Here is an 18,761-nt window from a genome sequence, read left to right on the forward strand (position 1 = left end):
CGCAGCTGATCTGACAGGAGGCAGAGCTCGGGCAGTAATGCTCTGTTGTCTGCCACTTACCTCCTGATGTGCAGCCTGGTTCCTGACAGACCACGGACCAGTACCAATCCGTGACCCTGAGGTTGGGGACCCCTGATTTACATCACACACTTTAGAAGCTGTACTTTAAGGAGTTGTGGGTACTGTGTGGCAATAGCGATAGAAATCCTAAAAGCATAATGGTTGAACTAGATGGGTGCAGCACACCAACATTGCACAAGTATACATATGTAACAAACCTGCACATTATGCACATGTACCCTAGAACTTAAAGTATAATAAAAAAATAAAATAAAATAAAAAAAATAAAAAAACTTAATACCATATTACAAACATCTTTATATATTAGTAAAAATTCATCTTCATAAAAAAAAAAAAAAAAAAGAAATCCTAAAAGCAAAGGCAAAACCCTAGTGCAATTCACTGTTTTACTTAGGGTTGCCCATTGTTTAAGAATAAAGCTTTTGCAAGTGGGAGTAATTAGTTGTGATATTGTTGGGTTTATTTTCCTAATTCCTAAAGAAGTTCAATGGTCATTTCATGTGTCTGAATTCTATATTGAGATTATAATGTTAATGGGATAGTGGAAGAAGTATTTTGAGTTAATATATTCAGATTTGATTTAATTTAGACAGAGGCACCAAATTTTTAAATGATGAAGACCTTGAAGAGTAGCATTTTTAAATTACCTGTCCTGAGTCTTTTAATCATTGTTGAATTATTCAATAAGTACATATTACAATTTAAATTTTAGAAATTGAACTCTTTCTCTACCATATTAGTGTTCGGTGGTGGTCTGAAATGAGTGGGTTTTTTGGCCAAAAGGGTTAAGCTGCAAAGATAATTGAATCACATTTTCCAGCGTTACTTGCAGATATACAGCATCTCATCTACCTAAGTGTTTGTAGCATGCCAAAATCTGTTATGATCTCACGTCACTCAGTCTTAGGGTCCATATCCTTTTTCGTGTGTGTGTGTGTGTTTTCTGCTCCTCTATCTTGGAGCCTTTCTCCCCTCCTCTCTCTCTTTCCTAACCCTTTGATGTTCCTGGAGAGCCTCCATGCTTATTCTTGTCTTAAAGGAAATGAATGATCTGCCGAGGGAGAGGTGTTTGCTTTTTCACTTGCCAGGGGTGACTTTTGTTTATATACCTATTCCATTTTTATATATAAAAAGTGTATTTGTCCATACCTAAACCCCGTTTTCTTGTTTTTGTTTCCTGGTGTAAGAGATCTTTGTCATTATTATCTTTAGAAATTGTGTAACTTTTCTTCTCCTTATTTATTTTCTCAAGCACAGAGTTTCAGGAAAAAGAAATTTTATGCCTCTTAACATCACTACCAAAAAGCTTTTTATCAAACCCCCTTTTTGCTTCGCACCATACTGAGAAAATCTCCAGCCTCCTCAGATCCTTTTAGAAAGTAGGTTAGATCTAAATAATGAATCACAAAGACAACATATGTATGAGAGTGATTCCAGCTCTGTTTTTGTGACATTTCACAGCATCTCTAGAAGTCTCAAGGGATTTTACAAAGATACCAAATTAATTTGACTTTTCTTGATCTTGTGTGAGCCATGTACCTCTCTCAAGATGAGAAACAGTGAAATATATGAAATCATAATAGGTTGGTATATCTTTAAACGGGTCTAAGGAAATAGAAAACTTACTCAGAACTCCAGTTACTAAAATTTCTCAATACAAAATAGTTCAAATACCTTTAATTTTTGTAATAAGTTGTTTTTTTTTTTGGTTTTTTTTTTTACATTTTCAAAAGAATGGGACCTTCATTTGAAAAGCAAAGGAAACATTTAATGTTCGATATTCTTAGATGGATTTTGATATTTTTTGTGGAAGGCAATGAAATGTTCTATCACACCTCCTAACTTTTTCTTCTTTTTTCTTTTTTTTTTTAATTAAAAAAATTTTTTTTAAATAAACAAGGTCCCACTGTGTTACCCAGGCTGGTCTTGAACTGCTAGGCTCAAGTGAACCTCCCACCTCAGCCTCTCAAAGTGTTAGGATTAGAGATGTGAGCCACCGCACCCAGCCAACTTTTCAATGTCTTGTCTATCTTATGCAGCATGACTGACTTAGGATAGCTGTTAGCAGTCACAGTGTGTGGTAGGTATCCATTAACTAAGTAGTTTCTTTCATCTTGAGAAAGGCCATTTGTAAAACAGTGTGCCATCATTTGCCATAGCAAAAGGCAATACTATGTTGCCAAAAACCTAAATTCTCTGTGGCATAGTTAATCAGAGAAATTTATTTCAGCAAGTGAATTGTTGGCAGAATATGTTGGGCCTTAGAGTGTAAGTTCTCTTGAGGGAAGAATGTTTAACTTTGGTTTGAAGAGGAGGTCCTCTACAGTTTTAGCTATCTGGTGAACTTGTCTGTCTTTCCTCATGAGTGATAGTGACAGGCTCCGTGGCAGCTCCCTGGGCTTTCTTGCCAGTTGCATGCACTGACGGTTTGATATGTTGGCAGACAGAGCTGATTCTTGGATGCGTGTCTGAACCTCTACAGGTCTGCTTTTGGCAGAATGGAGTGTGACTCTTATCCCTTACCCATTAAGCTATCATTATGGCTTTCTTATCTTTATTTCTTCTGCAAACATGCCTTTGAAAGTGTTTGGCTCTTTTTAGGCAGTTTGATAATACACAAAAGCAGAAGGCATGTGCCTTATTTCTAAATTATATTGTATTTCTTCAAAGGAAAAGGGAGGCATCTTAAATGAAGGATTTTCAAAATAAGTTGACAGCTTTGATGGACTTATTGTGATTATTGATAAGAAGTTCTTTCCTGAGAGTTACATTTGGAAGCACCTGTGAAAACACACTTAATTGCTTCTGTTTAGTACAGAAAAAATTGTGTGTTCCTCTCTAAGCCTGATGTGTTGCATATCATAAACTTTTTTTTTTTTTTTTTGAGACGGAGTCTTGTTCTGTCACCCAGACTGGAGTGCAGTGGCGCAATCTCAGCTCACTGCAGCCTCCACCTCCTGCGTTTAAGCGATTCTCCTTCCTTAGCCTTCTGAGTAGCTGGGATTATAGACATGCATCACCACGCCCAGCTACTTTTTGTATTTTTAGTAGAGACAGGGTTTCACCATGTTGGCCAGGCTGGTCTCGAACTCCTCACCTCAGGTGATCCACCCACCCCAGCCTCCCAAAGTTCTGGGATTACAGGCGTGAGCCACTGCACACGGCCACATGTCATAAATTTTTCTTATCACTGTGTATTGTTTTAGTATGTCCAGATTAATATAGCTTATTGGAGGAAAACAAATTTTTGTATTTGGACTTCGGTGTTTGGGTTGTTCATTAGCCAGGCTTGGAAGAGGCATATTTCAAGAAAGGTGGTCATGTATAATTGCCATATATGGAGTCTTTTAAAAGCCCTGATCTGATTTACTGTAGTTGGAGCAAGCCTTAGCTGCTAAGATCATAACTAAGACCCTGCAGTAGATAATGCTTATTAATTATCTCTGTAACAAGGCTGCTTCTGTGCTCCTTCCATTGAGATGTTAAAGCTGAGGGAATTTATTGACTTACCGTCATGTAAAACATTCCAAAATTACTTGTTATTCATTGGAGTTTGATTCTGTTTGGAGCACTCACAGTGCTTTGACGTTCTGTGAACAAAAGAGGCACTGTGAAAATGGATTCCAAACATGGGAAACTCTTCCCAGCTGGTTGAAGGCTCAGAGACTAGCAAGCCTGGACTTCCTTCAGGTAGTGCGGCCACCTGTGAGACACATGACCATACACGGGCTCCATAGATTAGAGCAGTTTTGGTGTAATTAGAGGTTTTTCCCTGCCTGAGAAGCCCTTTGTAAACAGGGTAGGATTTTTTCTTGTTCATGATCTTCAATCATTAAAATGAAGCCGTGCACTCGCTCTGTGTATCAATCATGTTTTAATTAACTCTGCAATAACAGTGGACTCAAAATTATATTTCTACTGAGAAGGGAACTTTTATATATATAATTATATACATAATTACATTATATACATAATTATATATATAACATATATATATAATTTTTTTTTTTTTTGAGACAAAGTTTCACTCTTGTTGCCCAGGCTGGAGTACAATGGCACGATCTCGGCTCACTGCAGCCTCCACCTCCCGGTTCAAGAGAGTCTCCTGCCTTAACCTCCCAAGTAGCTGGAATTACAGGCATCCACCACAATGCCTGACTAATTCTTTGTATTTTTAGTAGAGACAGATTTCACCATGTTGGCCAGGGTGGTCTCGAACTCCTGACTTCAGGTGATCCACCCGCCTTGGCCTTCCAGGGTGCTGGGATTGCAGGCATGAGCCACTGCGCCCAGCCAAGAAGGAAACTTTTAAAGTTATGATTTGCTATGAAGTCTTTTGTGGAATAATGGCCTTAATTTAGGGTGAAACAAATAATTGACCATTAAAATAACTTTTAATAGCAGTGGTTTTCTAAATCGATATATACTGATAATATATTTATAGAATTCAAATAATAGTTATAAAAATGATTTTTTGATTTATTTAAAATCTCTTGTGCTAGCACTTCTATTTCCTATATTCTATAGCACCCTCTTAATGTGCCTTTTAATTTAATTATGTATTCTTTTATGTGTCACTTTGATCATCAAGCATAACTAAGCTCACTAACTTTGTTTCTATAAAAAAATGTAATGTTATTTCAATGCAATGAGATGTAAGCAATGAAAATGTAGTAACAAGATAACTGGTCTAGGATTGAGAAGACACAAGTTTGTTTTTTGGGTTTGTTTGTTTTGAGACAGAGTTTCGCTCTTGTTGCCCAGGCTGGAGTGTAGTGGTGCAATCTCAGTTCATTGCAGCCTCTGCCTCCCGGGTTCAAGCAATTCTCCTGTCTCCGCTTCCCGAGTAGCTGGGATTATAGGCATCTGCCACCATGCCCGGCTAATTTTGTATTTTTAGTAGAGACGGGGTTTCACCATGTTGGCCAGCTGGTCTCGAACTCCTGACCTCAGGTGATTTGCCCGTCTTGGCCTCCCAAAGTGCTGGGATTATAGGCGTGAGCCACCACGCCTGGCCTGACCCAAGTTTTACTTATAGCTCTGAGACTGACTTTTTTCTCTCATTTGTTAATAAGTTACTTAGTCTCTCTGTTAACCTGTATTCCCATCCATAAAAATGCAAAATGAAACTTCCAATTAAACTCAGTAGCATAGACTTCTCTCTGCCTGCCACTTGCAACTATAAAACCTGGAAATGACACAACAGACAATCTGGAGAACTGTGAAAGGTAGAAGGAGGACGATCTGGTCAGGAACCCAGAACTGGTGGAACAGCAGCAGGAAAGTGTCTTACAAACCCCTACCCAACATAAGAAGGGGGCCTGGGCCTGGTGTTTCTTGACCTTCAGCCTAGCAACAGAAGGTGGCCCGGGTAGGCTCATTCCTCTCCTAGACTGAACGAGAGTCCTGCCGGCAATACTAGGCCAGCCCAGCAAAACTGGCAAGGATTGGAAGCCCCACTAATGATAGTTGGCCACCAGGTGACTTCTGCGTCTCCCTTCCATGAAGGCGGTGGAGCAGGAAGAGCAAAGAGGATCTCATTACAACCAGCTTGGAATGGACAGCAGTCTTCTATGACTTCTGTAGTTTCATTTATATAATGTAATACTCTTGAAATTACAACATTGTAGAAATAGAGAACAGGTTCCTATTTGCCAAGAGTCAGGGACAGGAGAGGGGCCAGAGCAAGGTGGATGTGGGCTCTAAAAGGGCATCAGGGATCCTGGTGGCCGTGGAAATTTCTGTATCTGGACTGATGTCAGTATCCTGGCTGTGATAGTATACCATAGTTTTGTAAAATGTTACCATTGGAGGAAACAATTGAGATCTGTCTGTTCTTTACAATGCATGTGAAGGTGCAATTATTTCAAAATAAAAAGTTGTAATGTTTCTTTAAAAAAGGCATGATGATACCTGCCATTTCTGTGCTAGGGAATCACTGTAAGTATTTAAGGAGGTGCAAAGTGTGCTGAGCTGTGAGTGTCATCATATGGGCACACATGGTAGCAATGGGTCTTATCCATCCATGTGTCTGTTTCAGCATGTATGTTTAGTATTTCTACTCTACCTTATCCAAAGAGCATTTATAGTAGCTTTTATATATTATAATCTTTAAAGTTCATTTATCTTGCAGTAAATTTTTTTAGGGCTTTCTTTGAACTGAGCACCATATTGGAAATAAAAAGAATGGGATAAGAAGTGCCATAGACTGAGCTCAGTCCGCTTCACATGTAAACAGTCAGTTATAGGATGGATATAGAGCTGGCATTTGTTTTGAAAGCTTTTTGTTGTAACAATTTTAGTATCTTTTTTTTTTTTTTTTTTAATGGAGTCTCACTCTGTTGCCCAGGCTGGAGTGCAGTGGCATGATCTCGACTCACTGCAACCTCTGCCTCCCGGGCCCAAGCGATTCTCCTGCCTCAGCCTCCCGAGTAGCTGGGATTACAAGCATGCCACCACAGCCGGCTAATTTTTGTATTTTTAGTAGAAATGGGTTTCATCATGTTGGCCAGGCTGGTCTTGAACTCCTGACCTCAAGTGATCTGCCCGCCTCGGCCTCCCAAAGTGTTGGGATTACAGGTGTGAACCACCGCACCCAGCAACAATTTTAATATCAATTTAGAATGCATCTTAGAATCAATATGATTCTTAGTTTAATTGGAAGCCTTTTTCTTGAAAGCTTGATAGTACATAACTAATGGTTGCATCTTACGCTTTGTAACGTCTTAGGTTCACTGAGATCTGGTGATAATGTCTAAAACTATTTTGTGTCATTTTTATCTGAATGTTTTACCTGTCCTGATTTTATTAAACAGCATTTGGGGAGGAGATACTTGTTTTCTTTAGATTGACTATTAACAATTTGAGGGTCTGATGGTATATTTAGTGACATTCCATGTTGATAATATATTATTTACATATACCCAAATATTGAAACCTCATTTCCTCTTATCTTTTTTTCCCTTTGTTTTTCAAGTGTCGATATATAGTATCTGGTTTTATGACAAGAATGACTGTCACCGCATAGCAAAACTCATGGCTGAGTAAGTATATTACTCCATAAATTTAACTGATGGTATGTGAGAAATGAAGAATAATCCCCTTCCACTTCTCTTTGTAAGTCTACCAACTCATGTATTTCCCCAATTTCTTTTTACTGCCAAAAACTTGGAAAAGGCCAAAAAGCTTTAAAATATATATAATTATTATCTTACTCCTCCCAGTGTGCATTTCAGTTTCCTTCCAGTCTTCTTTTTGTATATTTTAAGTAGATATGTGTGATTGTTTTTTACAAAAATAGGATCATACTGTATATACTGCTTTTCTTATGAACAGCATTTTTCCGAGGCATTAAATCTTTCTCTGTAGTATTTGTGACAGCTGCATTGTATCCAGCTCTATAGACAGATCATTATTTAACCAGAACCTTACTGTTGGACCTGTAGGTTAGGGCTGCCAAACTGCCTGGCTCCAGAGGATATCTGCATCAGGTGTACAGCCTGACCATATACAGTGGCTCTGATTTAGGTTCTGTCCAGATTTCCACTGTAACAAGTGATACCATATGTGATAGCCTGATAGAGAACTCTCACACACGTCTGTGTTTAGTTCTTTTAAGTGAACTTGTGTTTGACACAGACTCTAGGCTTAGCAGGCCCCAATCCACTCATGGGTTGTGTTCCAGAAGATTTTTTGTAACTCAGAACCTTGAAATTTAGAAAATTATTTTCCTTGAGTTAATGTTCTAAAGGACAGTTCATTGTCCTCTCTCAAGCTAGCCTGTAGAAGCCAGCCCTTGTGTGACCTGTCCATATTGCTGGACTGCCATTCTGGATTCTGGAAGCCCACGACACGGGGCTGCAGGGTGCCTGAGGGACTACAGAGCTCTGGGCAAAATGCTATAATAGGTAGACGGTGTGCTCTGGTGCACTTCTGCTTTTTTTCAGTTTTTGCCTGAATCTTCTCAGAAATGTGGACCTCTCTCCCTGCTCCACCATCCCCATCTGTCAAATTAAAATTCCCTTTGCTCTCTTGCAGTTTTCAATCTACACGTTTTAAAGAAAATAATCTTAAATTTTTTAGCAGTCTAATCTTATTTTATTTTTATTTTATTTTACTTTATTTGTTTTTTTTTTTTTTTTAGACAGAGTCTCACTTTGTCATGCAGGCTGGAGTGCAGTGGCGCAGTCACAGCTCAGTGCAGCCTCAAACTCCTGGGATCAAGTGATCCTTCCATCTCAGCCTCCCAAGTAGCTGGGACTACAGGCATGCACCACCACTACCAGCTAATTTTTTGGGATGTGGGTAGAGACAGGGTCTCACTATGTTGCCCAAACTGGTCTTAAAGTCTCAGGCTCAAGCAATCCTCCAAAGTACTGGGATTATAGGCGTGAGCCACCGTGTCAAGCCAACAGCCTAATTTTAAACTCATGAAAGTATATATAAGTAATTAACCCAGAATCTCAGTTCAGGGTATATTTACATTGTAAAGAAGGCAGACATAGCTAAGGCCAGATTATGATCTAAGACTACCAACATGTCCTGATCAGAAGTTATCAGCCCCCTGCTTTGTTGTCTGTTCTGGCTGTGAGCTTGCAGGGCAGGCCCATGTTTATTACTTGTGTACACCCGGAGGGCATCGTTAATTTTTTTTTCTTTTGAGATGGGATGTTGCCATATTGCCCAGGCTAGTCTCAAACTCCTGGGCTTAAGGGATCCTCCTGCCTCAGCCTCCCAAGTAATTGAGACTATAAGCACAAGCCACCATACCCAGCTAAAACCATTTTTCAGCAAAGCCATTTATTTGATGATCACTCGTTTTAGCTTTGAAAGTGACAGGAAAGGCAGCTTACTTGTGGTTACTTAGACACAGAGTTGGGCCAGGCGCGGTGGCTCACGCCTGTAATCCCAGCACTTTGGGAGGCCGAGGCAGGCGGATCACGAGGTCAGGAGATCGAGACCATCCTGGCTAACACGGTGAAACCCCGTCTCTACTAAAAATACAAAAAATTAGCCGGGCGCGGTGGCGGGCGCCTGTAGTCGCAGTTACTCAGGAGGCTGAGGCCGGAGAATGGCGTGAAACCGGGAGGCGGAGCTTGCAGTGAGCCGAGATCGTGCCACTGTACTCCAGCCTGGGCGACAGAGCAAGATTCCATCTCAAAAAACAAACAAACAAACAAAAAGAAAACACAGGGTTGGCCGGGCGCGGGGGCTCATGCCTGTAATCCTAGCACTTTGGTAGGCTGAGGCGGGTGGATCACTGTGGTCGGGAGTTCGAGACCAGCCTGACCAACATGGAGAAACCCCATCTCTACTAAAAACACAAAATTAGCTGGGTGTGGTGGTGCATGCCTGTAATCCCAGCTACTCAGGAGGCTGAGGCTGGAGAATCACTTGAACCCAGGAGGTAGAGGTTGCGGTGAGCCAAGATCACACCACTGCACTCCAGCCTGGGCAATAAGAGTGAAACTTTGTCTCAAAAAAATGAAAACAACAACAGCAGCAACAAAAGAAGACACAGGGTTGTTGATTCATGGTTATCTAGAAATCCAGAATTTTTTCTAAACTTCAGAATATATTAATATATAAACACTTTCTCCTACAGAATGAGCATTTGGGCCCTGAGTGAAACGATCTGGGTCTTTTAGCTCTAACAACTATTGAAAGAAAACCATTTATCTATCAGGGCAAGTGTTACCCCTAATGCAAGATTTCAAATGGTAAATGAAGCTGAAGACTGAAGGCCTTTCTAAAAATATTTTATTGAACCCAGAAATAGGATGAGGAGTAGAAATGGGAAGCTGGAAGGGAAAAGAAGAGCATTGGAGCTTCTTTCACCAGAAATGCCCGAAAAGGGACAATTGCTTAAATTTTCAGCTTGTTTGACTAGAATCAGGTGTGTTATTAAAAGTGCTTTGAGCCTGGGCACAGTGGCTCGTGCCTGTAGTCCCAGCACTTTGGGAGGTCAAGGCAGGGAGGATTGCTTGAGGCCAGGAGTTCAAGACCATCCTAGCCTGAGAATAGCAAGACTCATCTCTGTTTAATAATTAAAAAAAAAAAAGGAAGAAGAAAAGAAAGTGATTAGAGAGGCCAGGCGCAGTGGTGTGTACCTGTCATTTCAGCTATAACACTTATGAGGCTCAGGTGGGCAGATCACTTGGGCCCCAGGAGTTCAAGATCAACCTGGGCAACATAGTGAGATCCCATCTCAAAAAAAAAAAAAATAGTGATTCGAGAATACCATGGTGAAACTGTTGATAATGAGTTTTAAGTGTCTGGCCTATTTATGGCTGAAGAGAATACTGTATGTTACCCTTAACTTTGTGATAAATGCCTTTCTGGTCACCAAAACTAAAGAAAGAAGACTATCTGTCTTTGTTCTAAGTCTGCCTGCATAAGCCTGTTTGTTACATTTTTTATTGTCGTTTGCTACATATTTGACAATATCACCTCTACTAACCCAAAATACTAGTACAGTTCTTGTTAGTATATTGTACATATAAATAAATGTGTCCATCAGTGCCCATTCTTTTAAATACAATTCTTCCCATCACTGTTTGACAGCCACAATATAATAAAGATCCTCCAAGTAAAAAACTGATTTACTCTAAACAATGTTTATAAAAATGAGAAACTATGTAGGAAAATGAGTGAACTTCTAGACCTATATCATCTAAATTTGGATATTCTCTGGTCAGTGGTGGCAGAGTTGAAAACCCACTAAACTTAGAAGATGTTGACTCTCCTAAAGAGGAAATCCAGTCTGCCAGAAACAAACTCTTTTTTTTTTTTTTTAAGACAGAGGCTTGCTCTGTCACCCAGGAGTGCAGTGGTGTGATCTCGGTTCACTGCAGCCTCTGCCCCGCCGGGTTCAAGCAGTTCTCCTGCCTCAGCCTCCCGAGTAGCTGGGATTACGAGCGCCTGCCACCGCACCCAGCTAATTTTTGTATTTTTAGTAGAGATGGGGTTTCAACCTCTTGGCCAGGCTGACCTTGAACTCCTGACCTCATGATCTACCCACCTTGGCCTCCCAAAGTGCTGAGATTACAGGCATGAGCCACCACACCCGGCCTCAGAAACTCTTTTTAACAATAAAATGTTGTTTGAATGTTTGGCCACATACTATGTAAACTTTGGAGAACTCATGGAAGTAAGCTTTATTCCTGATCTTACAGACATCTTAGGGGTAGGTTTTGGTGTTTGAAAGGAAAGGAGAACGGCATGGGTGCTATTCATAAAGTTTGGTTAGGGCCGGGCGCGGTGGCTCAAGCCTGTAATCCCAGAACTTTGGGAGGCTGAGACGGGCGGATCACGAGGTCAGGAGATCAAGACCATCCTGGCTAACACGGTGAAACCCCGTCTCTACTAAAAAAAAAGACAAAAAGCTAGCCGGGCGAGGTGGCGGGCGTCTGTAGTCCCAGCTACTCGGGAGGCTGAGGCAGGAGAATGGCGTAAACCCGGGAGGCAGAGCTTGCAGTGAGCTGAAATCCGGCCACTGCACTCCAGCCTGGGCGACAGAGCGAGACTCCGTCTCAAAAAAAAAAAAAAGTTTGGTTAGAAGAGGCCTTAGAGTCCAAGCCTCATTTATGTGAGAGTCCCTTCCTTACCACCCCTGACAGCTTCTGCTTTCAGCAGTGGTGAGCTTTATAAAATTACCTGTTCTGGCTGGGCACAGTGGCTCATGCCTGTAATCCCAGCACTTTGGGAGGCTGAGGTGGTCGGATCACTTGAGATCAGAAGTTCAAGATCAGCCTGGTCAACATGGCGAAACCCTGCCTTTACTAAAAACACGAAAATTAGCCGGGCATGGTAGTGCACACCTGTAATCCCAGCTACTAGGGAGGCTTTGGCATGAGAAAAGAAAAGAAATATTCTTCTTTTAAACCAAAATAATCACAGAATCACAGATCCTAGTCTGGGTCAGGGAAAAGTTAAATACCAGCATGGCCAAGTCAGGCAACATGTCAGGAAGTAGGTGGAAAACAGGCTGTGTGACAGATCCTTTATGAAGATGGATTCAGGCTGATGTGACCTATATCTGAGCATTAAATAAACAGTTTATATTTGGTCTTGTTCTCATATCCCATACCAGTCTTTCAGTCTACCATGAAATTCATGATTTACATTTGTTTTAGAAGTAATAGTCTTATGAAGAGCTATAAAAATCTAGATAGAGAAACTATCTAGATAAGGTAACTAACCTTAAAGCCACATTTTCCAAACAGGAATTCTGCCTCAGAGGAAAATTCTATAATCAAATAAAATTTGAGAATATCTATAGGCCTGCCCTTGGAGAATCACAATAAATTTTTGCGTGCTTAAAAATCAACTGGCCAGGTGTGGTGGCTCATGTCTATAATCCCAGCACTTTGGGAAGCTGAGGTGGGAGGATTGCTTGAGGCCAGGAGTTTGAGACCAGCCTGGGCAACATGATGAGACCTTGTCTGTACAATAAAAAAATAAGTAAAACAAACAGAAATTCAGTGGGTGGGTTGTGGTAGTTCATGCCTTTAATCCCATTATTTTGGGAGGCTGAGGCAGGAAGATCACTTGAGACTAGGAGTTTTGAGACCAGCCTGGGCAACATCTCAAACCCCATCTCTACAAAAATAATAATAAAACTCAAGGATTCTGTTTTTTATTTTTTTTTAAGTCGGTTTAATATTGTTTAACCCAGTATTTTTAAATAAAAAAGCCATATCTGTCCACCTCTTCCCCACACTGTAATGAGAGCTCCTGTGGAGGCTGGGTTTTTCGGTTTTTAAAACAGGGTTTCACTGTATTGCCCAGGCTGGTCTCAAACTCCTGGGCTCAAGTGATCTTCCTGCCTCGGTCTCACAAAGTGCTAGGATAATAAAGTTGCTTTATTAAAATTTATTATTCAGGCTTGAAAGCTTGAAGAAAAATATAGGAAATAATAAAATATGTATATGCTTACCACCCAGCTTTCAGTTCCTAACATTTTGCTGTAATTGTTTCAGATCTTTCTATACAAGGGAGAAGGGGGTGTTCTTAAAAACTGGAAACCCACTTAGTGTGTGGTTTTTTTATTTGTTTGTCTGTTTGTTTGTTTGTTTGTTTTTGAGTCAGGGTCTCCCTCTGTCACCCAGGCTGGAGTGCAGTGGCGTGATCTCAGCTCATCGCAGCCTCCCAAATAGCTGGGTCTACAGGCGTGTACCACTACGCCCAGCTAATTTTTGTATTTTTTATAGAGACGGGGTTTTGCCAAGTTGCCCAGGCTAAGTTGGTGGTTTTTTAAAGGGAGAATAGGGGAAACCTTTTATTTGCTTATAGTGTTATCATTAACTTTTAAGGATTCACCAGGACCTCTATTTTCAAGAAATGACTTTGTCCTTACTAGCCCAGTGTCAATCCAAACTTTCCACAGAGGATTTGTTCAACTATGCAGCCTTCCTGTGTCTTGGTGGCATTGTCCATTTTCAGATTTACTTTAGCAATTAGTTTGACTGATTTTGAAATACTTCAAGGAAAAAAGGGAGATACCTTAGTGGAGTTTTTAATGCATCTCTGCCAACTCTAGGAAGGAATTCTGTATTTTTATCCTTCTGAAGGGTAAATATTGGCACTGTTAATGATGACGGTGAAATGGTAAGTCATATATTCCTGAAATGAGGTAACTGAGGTTCTGTGTTATATATTGCAAGAATAATGTCATTGGCTGGGCACAGCGGCTCATGACTATAATCCCAGCACTTGGGGAGGCCGAGGGCAGATCATGAGGTCAGGAGATCGAGACCATCCTGGCTAACACAGTGAAACCCTGTCTCTACTAAAAACACAAAAAATTAACCGGGCGTGGTGGCGGGTACCTATAGTCCCAGCTACTCGGGAGGCTGAAGCAGGGGAATGGCGTGAAGCCAGGAGGCGGAGTTTGCAGTGAGCCGAGATTGCGCCACTGCACTCCAGCCTGGGTAACAGTGCGAGACTCCGTCTCAAAAAAAAAAAAAAAAAAAGAATAATGTCATCATGTGACACTCTTAGTGTCCTTGGAAGATGAACACCAAAAGAAACCTTGGGTCAGATTTTAAGAGGCCTTTCTAAAACCTTGTTCTCCTCTAGTGTGGTAGAAGAGGAGACACGGCGATCCCAGCAATCTGCTCTGGATAAACAGAGTCCCAGCCAGGCCAATGGCTGCAGCGACCACAGGCCCATCGACATCCTGGAGATGCTGAGCAGAGCCAAGGATGAGTATGAGAGGGTAAGGCTCTCTGAGTACTTGGGTGCTGACCAAGGAAGACCAAAAGGAGAGGAGGAGGTCTGCAGGAGACTATTTTACTAGGGAAGCTGGCCTCCAGGACCAGCAGAAATATAAGTTCAAAAAGAAAGCATGTTAACATGCTCCTGTAATCAGTCCCAGCTACTTGGCAGGCTGAGGAAGGAAGATCACTTGACCCCGGGAGTCAGAAGTTGCAGTGAGCTATGGTTGTGCCACTGCACTCCAGTCTGGGCAACAGTGAGACCCTGTGTCTCTTTTTAAAGGTGTGTCTTACAATTTTAAATCTAAAACATAAGGAAAGAACTCGCTTACCCCAGAGTACTTGTTTTTGGCAGGAAAATTTACAATGCTTTTTTCTACTCCTATAAGATTACTATGGGAGAAGATGGTCTTGGAGTGCGGAAGTTAGCTCGCAGCAGCTAGTTCTGGTAAAGCTTCGTGCCTCTTTACCACTGCCATTTCTGTTAGGATCCTCGGTCCTAGGAATTTGTGTAGGCTTTGAAAAGTATTCTGATAGTTTGTACCACATAATACTAAAAAGTATGCTCATGGTCTGTAATTGGTGGTAGATGCACAACCTTCATTAAGCTTCATTTGAAATTTTACCCAAATGAGAGGCTTTTCTGAAATTCACTGTTTTCTTTCTGTTCTGTTTTGCATTTTAGTTTATAAATTAGCTGATAAAATTCTCTCCCAAAAGTTGAATAAAATGGCAGTTGTGGTACATTAGTTAATTTATTCAATACCTGCTTATGAACCATCTACTATGTGCAAGCAGTGGGCATTTCATGGTTATGAAACTCTCCTGGAATTTTACTTGGCACCTCAAAGCCCCCATGCTTCACTGGAGTAAGACAAGCTCTCTACTGCTGAACTTTCTTTTAGCGGAATTATACTGTCACGTTACTCTTCACTAAATATTGAATTAAGTGCTTTCCTTTCATGCCTGTTTCATCCTCGCCAGAACTTCAAGGAACAAAATGTGAAAAAGCACTGTTTCGCATACAGTTCTGCTATAATACTAGCTACTAAATTATTAATCGATGATCCTGAAAAAAGCTTCAAATTGGCAAAACGAGTTAAGGTACTGTTGAAAAGATACAACTAGAGTGAGAGAGAATAGACCTAGTTGCCAGGAGTGGAAGGAGGTCATGATTGCAATAGGACAGCACAAGGGAAATTTTTTTGGATGATTGGAACTGTTTTGTATCCTGATTATGCCTATAGGAACAGAAATAGAACGGTACACCCCTTAAAAATTAATTTCACCATATGTTAGCTTTTACTTAAAATTAAAATCAGGCCGGGCACAGTGACTCACGCCCCCCATAATCCCAGCACTTTGGGAGGCCGAGGTGGACAGATCACAAGGTCAGGAGTTTGAGACCAGCCTGGCCAACGTGGTGAAACCCTGTCTCTACTAAAAATACAAAAAAAAAAACAGCTGGGCGTGGTGGCTCACACCTGTAATCCCAGCTACTTGGGAGGCTGAGGCAGGAGAATTGCTTGAACCCAGGAGGCAGAGGTTGTAGCGAGCCAAGATCGCACCATTGCAGTCCAGCCTGGGCAACAGAGCAAGACTCCGTCTCGGAGAAATAAATAAAGATTAAAAGAATATGTGATAAAGTAATACCATTATCTTTTTCTTAAAAAGGTGATAAAAATAACTGTTGTGGCCAACACTGTTGTCTCAAATTAGGTGCTCATTGTTCTAGAAATTTTATTGCATGTTACTTACATTGGAGTACAGAGCAAACATTTCGAGGTTGGTTTTTCTTCTTTTTAAAAAGTATCATTTCTGATAACCTCAAATGCTGTTTTGTGAGCCAAATAATAGCAATTTTTTTTCACATGATATATTTTTTTCTTTTAACTTTTTAAAGAATCAGATGGGCGACTCAAATATCTCCAGCCCTGGGTTACAGCCAAGCACTCAGCTCTCCAATCTGGGAAGCACCGAGACTCTAGAAGAAACGCCCTCTGGGTCACAAGATAAGGTTTGTACAGCTAAAGCTCTAGCTTTATCCTAAGTAATAAAGAGTAACGTTTAGTAAGGGTTCTAATGAGTGCAAGTTTGATTTTTCACTTGTGTCAAGGTTCATACGTGCAGCAACATAATGACATCCTCCTGGGTCATTATGATCTGAGTAACTGTTTAATCTGGATTTTGTAGTAGCCTGCTACCTGGTTTCCCATCTTTTGCCCCCTAGTTGCTTCTTATCTATTCTTAACCCAACAGCCAGACTAATCCTTGTAAAACATAACTCAGATCGTGGCATTCCTCTGCTTAAAACCCTCCAGCAGTGTCCCAGCTCACTCAAATAATAGCCAGGATCATGACAGTGGACCACGAGGCCCTACCTTATCTGGCCCCTCTACCCCAGGCCTCATCTGTCACTGTGCATTGCTCACCTGGCTCCAGTCCCATTGGCTCTCTTGCCTTTCCCCAAATGTACCAGATATGTTCCTGCCTCGGGATAGGCCTTTGCACTTGTTGTTCCCTTGGCCTGTAATACTTTCCCCCCAGATAGGGCTTGCTCCCTTTCCTCCTTCAAGCCTCATGTGTCCTCCATAAGTCAGGCCTTCTCTGACTACCCTATTTAAAATAACCCTTGGCCAGGCGCAGTGGCTCACACCTGTAACACCAGCACTTTGGAAGGTTAAGACAGGCAGATCACTTGAGCCCAGGAGTTTGAAACCAGCCTGGCCAGTTGACAAAACTCTGTCTCTACTAAAAATACAAAAATTAGCTGAGTATGGTGGCACATGCCTGTAATCCCAGCTACTCAGGAGGCTGTAGCACCAGAATGGCTTGAACCCAGGAGGCAGAAGTTGCAGTGAGCTTAGATTGTACCAGTGCCCTCCAGTCTGGGCAACAGAGTAAGACTCTGTCTCAAGGAAGAAAAAATAGTAATACCCCTTGGACAGGCACAGTGGCTCTTGTCTATAATCTCAGCACTTTGGGAGGTCAAGGCAGGAGGATCCCTTGAGTCCAGGAGTTAGAGACCAGTCTGGGCAGCATAGTGAGACCCCTTCTCTAGAAACAGATTTTAAAATTAGCCAGATGTGATGTCATGCATCTGTGGTCCCAGCTAATTGGGAGGCTGAGGTAAGAGCCTCGCTTGAGCCTAGGGGGTTTGAGATTGCTATGAGCCTTGATCACACCACTGCACTCCACCCTGGGTAGCAGAGCAAAGCGCTGTCTCAAAAATTTAATTTAACTTAATTTAATTTGATTTAAAAATAAAATAAAACTGCCGGGCGCAGTGGCTCACGCCTGTAATTCCAGCACTTCAGGAGGCCAAGGCAGGCAGATCACCTGAGGTCACGAGTTCGAGACCAGCCTGGCCAACATGGCGAAACCCCATCTCTACTAAAAATACAAAATTAGCCCGTGGTAACAGACACCAGTAATCGCAGCTATTCAGGAGGCTGAGGTAGGAGAATCGCTTGAACCTGGGAGCTGGAGGTTGCAGTGAGCTGTGATTGCGCTACTGCACTCCAGCCTGGGCGACAGAGCGAGACTCCAGCTCCAAAATAAATAAGTAAATAAATAAAATAAAACAACCCTCCCTCACCTCCATCCTCTTGCTGTACTTTATTTTCTCACTAAAGTTTCTAACCAGCTAACGTGGTTTCTGTTTTTGTTTTTTGTCTGTCTCCTGCCCATCAAAATATAAGCGCCATGTAAAGCAGTTTTGGTTTTTTATTTTGTTTTTAAGCTGTCTCTTAATAGGAAAGAAGGGCAGTTTTATGAGCCTTGTTCATTGCTGTGTCCTTAGCGTGTAGCACTGTAAATATTTGTTGAGTTAATTCTCTTTATAACTGATAGTCTGATAAAAGAACAGATACCAAATAAAATCCATAGTTTTTTAAGTAGATTTTTTGTTTTGAGATAATTACAGATTTATATGCAGTTGTAAGAAATAATGCAGAAAGATCCTATGTACCCGTTATCCATTTTCCCACTGATAACATTTTGCAAAATATAGTGTGATATCATAACCAGGTTATTGACACAATCCACACATCTTGTTCAGATTTCCCTTGTTATTTGTGTGTATATTCAGTTCTGTGTAATTTTATCTCGTGTATAGCTTTGTATATCCACTACCACAGTCAAGATGCTAAATATTTTCATCACCACAAGGATGTTTTATGTTGCCCTTTCATAAACACACTGACTTCCCTTTCATACCCTCTTCTGCCTCTGCCTCTGCCTCTACCTCTGCCTCCCCGATCCCACCATCATTTAGCCCTAGCAACTATTAATCTATTTTCCAGTTCTATAAAGTCATTTCAAGAATATTATATAGTCCAGGCGCAGTGACTCATGCCTGTAATCCCAGCACTTTGGGAGGCCGAGGCAGACAGATCACTTGAGGTCAGGAGTTCGAGACCAGCCTGGCCAACGTGGTGAAACCCTGTCTCTACTAAAAATACA

The 18,761-nt window shown here is 41.3% G+C and overlaps 1 protein-coding gene across 2 annotated transcripts in view; it reads left to right on the top strand.

The window, feature by feature from the left end:
• Positions 1-18,761, top strand: part of DCP1A (decapping mRNA 1A) — a 55,221-nt gene that overhangs the window by 20,282 nt on the left and 16,178 nt on the right. The window contains exons 4-6 of one of the 2 annotated variants that reach the window (XM_011947286.1): positions 7,058-7,124; positions 14,161-14,299; positions 16,201-16,314. In XM_011947286.1, the coding sequence (XP_011802676.1) occupies positions 7,058-7,124; positions 14,161-14,299; positions 16,201-16,314 (320 nt within the window). The remainder of the gene's footprint in view (positions 1-7,057; positions 7,125-14,160; positions 14,300-16,200; positions 16,315-18,761) is intronic. The other variant, XM_011947287.1, reaches the window with a different exon arrangement.

This window comes from Colobus angolensis, unplaced genomic scaffold, assembly GCF_000951035.1.
Source record: "Colobus angolensis palliatus isolate OR3802 unplaced genomic scaffold, Cang.pa_1.0 Scaffold26, whole genome shotgun sequence".
Classification (NCBI taxonomy): domain Eukaryota; kingdom Metazoa; phylum Chordata; class Mammalia; order Primates; family Cercopithecidae; genus Colobus; species Colobus angolensis.